The following is a 5,072-nucleotide window of genomic DNA, read 5'->3' on the forward strand; positions in this document are numbered from 1 at the left end:
CTGTGTATGTGAGAGTATGGAAAAATAACGTTTCAAACAGTTATCAGAGCATGTTAATTAATGCCAGAGAGGCAGGTTTACATTGTTTTGCTTTAGTTGTAACTACTAATTACTTAATTACTTTTTATATATATTGACGTTGTGTAACAGAAGCTTTCAGTTCTGCCTCTTTGTTTTTTGATATGCTAATTTGTTTTGTTTTAATTATGTGAAGCATAATTGCAGAAAAAAACTTAGCCTTCTCTATTATTGGTAAATGTTAGCATTAAATTCACTGTGTTTATAACGTTATCAAATATCCCATAACAACTCTCTCAGTTTTTAGTGTCTTGAAATAACTGTTTTCTACAACATATTATCTGAAACTGATGAGTTAAATTTTATCAAACCATGATGGCTTAAAATAATCTGAGTATATTAATGTCAGAGGTATGCAATTATTTTTGGTAAATAATCATGTCAAATTAACTATCCTAAATTTAAAGTGCCCCCTCTTACTAAAACAGGCATTCCACCTCTACACTTCACACTGTTGTATAATCTTGCCTCACTTATTGCTGATGTAAATCTCTGCAGATTCCTCTGCCCCACAGATTTCGAGAGCCGCATCTACAGTCACTTCAGCTCAGTGGATGCTGTGCAGTAGTCTGCGCTCTTTTGCTTATTAAAGGCGTGTTTATGCCTGCTGTGCAGTGCTGTCTCTATGGACTCTATTAAGTAGGCAAGAAACAGATCTTCCCTACATGTGTGCGGCTGCCGTAGCATGTTACAAGTGCTGTCAAGAACTGTGGGTGGGCGTGGTACAGTGTGAGCAGATGTGGAAGCCATCGTGTTATAGCCTGGCTGAGGTCTCCTCTCTGACACAGGATAAAGCAGAGGGGAAAGAATCTCCCTCTGGCTTCCGTGAGCCCCTTTCAACCTTCCTAGCAGTTGTTTGAAATGGACAGAAGGAAAGTATTGGGGCGGGAAGCTTTAAGGACATGAGGGAGGAAGAACCAGGAGGCAGAATTCTCTATGAACTTGTTGGCCATCCCTACAAAGCCCTATGCCATTTCTCAAATCTCAGCAACTGACTTGGAGCCTGGGTACCCCGAGCAGTGAACTGAGGCAGTGTGGAGTGTGGTGGGGGTCACCCTTTCTCATGTAGTCTACCTCAGCAGTGACGTTTCTCACTGTCAGTCAGTCCTGCGTTTTCAGCATGGTAAGCTCAGGACTGCACGGTTGTTTGTTTTTAATAAATTTATTTTACAACCCAGCCACAGTTTTCCCTCCTTCCATTCCTCCTAGTCCCTCCTCCAATTTCACCTCTGCTCCCATCCCCCAAGCCACTCCTCCGTTCCTATTTAGGAAAGGCAGGTCTCCCATGAGTATCAACCATACATGGTGTATCAAGTTTTAGGAAGACTACACACCTCCCCATGTGTTAAGGTTGGACAGGCTACCCAGTATGGGGAGTTGGGTCCCAAAGACCTGTAAAAGAGTCGGAGACAGTGGGAACAGAGGTGTCTTCAGCTGCATGGTTTTTACTTGACCGAGGATATCAAGAAGTAAGTTTCATATTGGATGCAGGGGGACGTCACACCCAGTTCGGCTCAGCCTTGGGCTCATTTAAGCCAAGGCTGGCTTTTAGTATATGATGCTAAGGACTGGAGTTAAGGGGGAAAGGCCTAAGAGTGTTAAGTTCTGTTTTTAGTTTCGTTTAGTAGGTCTGGAGTGGAATCCACAGAATTGTATTTCTGACAAGTATTCTATCACTGAGCTAAGTCCCAAGTCCTTCTTGTTGTCTTTTGTGTTAAGAAAGACTGAAGAAGAAAAGGAAACAGACTATTGGAAATAGAAACAGCTGAGCAGTAACTGGTGTGGAAGCATGCGGGACTGTTCAAGTGACAGTGACTGCGGTTCAGGAAAGCAAGGATGAGTCAGAGTCTCAGATTGTCAGGTGCCGCCTGGCACAGCAAGGGACTGTCTTAGTTTGAATGTACTCGAAGAGTCCAGTAACAGTTTGGCTTACATGAGATTCTTCTGCGTACATTTGCTATGCAGGCTCAGTTGGCCAAACTCATTTTCATATACTTTGCTCTTGAATCTCAGTATTTCACTCTGAGGTTTCTTCGTATGTTATGTTAACTCTGACCGTGCAGAAACACACGTCATTCTGACTATCAACTTAGACTGGTATGCTATGTTTTAAATCCTAAGCTGTCACACTAGTCTCTGCTACTATACGTTCCCCTTGTTGTGATAAGTGGAAACACAGTGGTTACACTGGGCACAGTGTCCTGTTGGTTCACCTAATGTTTGCTTTTCCCAGAGATTAAATGCTTTTGCTGCCCTGAAGTTTCTGAGCTGATTTTATTGACCTTTTGTAAACTAGATGCTTTCTGATGCAGCACCGGGGAAACTGAGGATTGTCCATGGAGATGTGCTGACATACAAGGTAGAAAAGGCTTTTCCAGACCACATTAGGAGACAGTGGGACGAAGGTAAGTGCCTTTGGGTTTGTTTGTTTGTTTGTTTGTTTGTTTGGGTGGGTGGGTGGAAGTGGCAGGGGTATGTGTGTCTGTGTTTGTTTTTGTTTTGATCATATCACAGATATTTGTTTCAGCTATCACCTATCAAATAAAGTGCTTCCTTTTACATATTTATATGAAAACTACCTAAACAGAATTAAATAATGTGCATTGTAATTTTCTTTGCTTTCCTACTTTACTCTTTTTTTATTAAATCCTTCTCATTTTAATTATTTGGATAAGAATTACTATACATTTTTCCCTACTCCTCTCATTCTTACAGAATATGGTTGTTTTTGTTTTGTTTTGTTTAAGACAGAGTCTCATGCTATAGCCAAGGGTGGTCACTTCTCATATAGCCCAGGCTGATCTTGAACTTGAAGTCTCTTGCTTTAGCCTACAAGTGCTGGCATTACAGGCATGCACTACCATACCTGGTTGAGTTTTCCCTAATTCTAATTTCCTTGTTTCAAGTATTCAAGTTGTGGTTTCTATGTAAATAAACTTTGTATTTTTATGACACTATACCAAGTATTGGTAACTATTTTTCATACGTAAACCAGGCCACTCACAGACCTTTACCTCTTTTTCCTTTGTCTTCATAGTAGTGACTCTGACCAGCCAAGGTACTTCTCCTTCAAGACAGATGTTTACCAGGACCCTGCAGTGTCCTGGAAGTGCAGATGATACAGAGCATGTGAACTGCTAGCAGAAACTGAGGATAAGTGGAAGGGCTTTTGCAGATCTAGCCGCTCCAGGGTCAGGCTCCTTCAGAGGAACTCGTATTTCTAGTCAGTGGTTTCTTAGTACAGAGCCCCCAGTAGGACCACAGTCACCCTTCTGGTTCATCCATTTAGTGTCATATGTCACCTTCATGTTTCCGTGGTTGTTGGGCTCCACCATTGTCCTCGGCCTTTGGAAACTAACTGTTCTTTGTCAGTGGCTTGAGGGTTTGGAGTTTGTAGCATTTTGTTTTGTTTTTGATTTCTAGCCCACTTGTTTGATACTGAGATGTTTCTTTTACGGCATCTTCTCTTGCTAAGGATTTGCCTAGATTACCTATTCCTTTGGTTTTATTTCCCTCCTAAGTATTTCAAGCATTCAAATTTTAGGCTCAGCTTGTACCCCCCTCCTGGGTCTCTGATGGTCTGGCAAACCCCACAGGCACTTTAAACTCAGTGTATTTAAGGAAAATCGCCTTTTCCATCAAAACACCTCACTTTATGAACTTTTCTAGAACCTTTTCATCTATAAATACAAAGCTAATTGTGGAAAAAAATTACATTTTAAGAGAACTGAAAAATGCCAAGTTGTGTCTTTTCATTTGCCTTTATTTGATTATCATACTTAAATGTCAATGAAGCTATTAAGATCATTCTCAGAATAAGTTCATGTACTCATTCCAAATTGTCTTCTCCCCCAACCAAACAGATCCTCCAAATGTACACATCATTGGAAATCTGCCTTTCAGTGTCTCAACTCCCCTGATTATCAAGTGGCTTGAAAATGTCTCTCTTAGAGATGGACCCTTCATCTACGGCAGAACCCAGATGACGTTAACATTTCAAAAGGAGGTAGCAGAGGTTAGTCTTGTCTTTTCCTGGATATTTCATTGTGTGATCAAATTTCCAAACCAAATACTACTTCGTATTTATTACTGGCTGTGTTTTCTAAGTTAATACTTTTCCATTACACGTGGAAAAACACATCCTAAAGTTAAGACATGTAATGAAGATAGCAGACACAACCACTAGATGCTCCCAATGGAGACCTTGTGTGTTCAGCACAAGGCCTACACTGCCGTAGACAAAACCCAGGAGAGATGAGAGCTGCAAGATGTTGATTTTACATTCATATATTAGGAGTGGGCTGTGCCATCTTCAAATTGATCCTCTGCAATCCTTAGGATGACAGTGAAAAGATGATATCATAAATTTGGCACCTGATTACCCACCCCACTGCACACATGTGCACACACACACCCCTCATTTGATGCCTGCTGTGCCTGCATTCTCATGGCCTGGGTGTTCTGAATTTACGAAGTGAATCTCCAGGGTGGACAAGGGTAGCTTGCAAGATAAGACAGTGAGGGCGAGCGTATGGACAGATCTGCACTTGCAAACTCACTCTGACTGCATCTTCCCATTACCAAGGTAATAAGGACTGAGTTTGGGATTGTTCCCTTCTGTGGTCTTGATAATAGATTTGTACCCATGTGTGTCGTGTGCTTTAGGCTTGTCCACTCTTAAGCTCCATTTTAAAGGAGTCATCCAATACGTGTGTTTATTGTAAACATCTTAGTAGGATTCACATGTGTGCTCATAGTTATCCTTTATTTATATTGCTCTCTGTCTTGGCTACGCGTTCACTCTCGTAATCTGTCCAGTCTCATTGTTGGGGACCCAGGGTTTATATCAGTGCTTTACTATTGTGAACAGAACTGTCCGGGAAGTTCTTAGGCACAAGGGACAGTTTGGGACAAGATATGTGCCCAGGAGCTTCAGTCTTGGTAGGTAATGCTTTACCATTTTTGTAGGTCATCGGGCCTTTATACTCCTGTAT

The 5,072-nt window shown here is 41.5% G+C and overlaps 1 protein-coding gene across 1 annotated transcript in view; it reads left to right on the forward strand.

The window, feature by feature from the left end:
• Tfb1m (transcription factor B1, mitochondrial) overlaps positions 1-5,072 on the forward strand; it is a 38,474-nt gene that overhangs the window by 13,106 nt on the left and 20,296 nt on the right. The window contains exons 3-4 of the mRNA XM_005363412.1: positions 2,375-2,483; positions 3,942-4,093. Coding sequence (XP_005363469.1) covers positions 2,375-2,483; positions 3,942-4,093 — 261 coding nt within the window. The remainder of the gene's footprint in view (positions 1-2,374; positions 2,484-3,941; positions 4,094-5,072) is intronic.

The sequence above is a fragment of the Microtus ochrogaster genome, linkage group LG9, assembly GCF_000317375.1.
Source record: "Microtus ochrogaster isolate Prairie Vole_2 linkage group LG9, MicOch1.0, whole genome shotgun sequence".
Taxonomy (NCBI): domain Eukaryota; kingdom Metazoa; phylum Chordata; class Mammalia; order Rodentia; family Cricetidae; genus Microtus; species Microtus ochrogaster.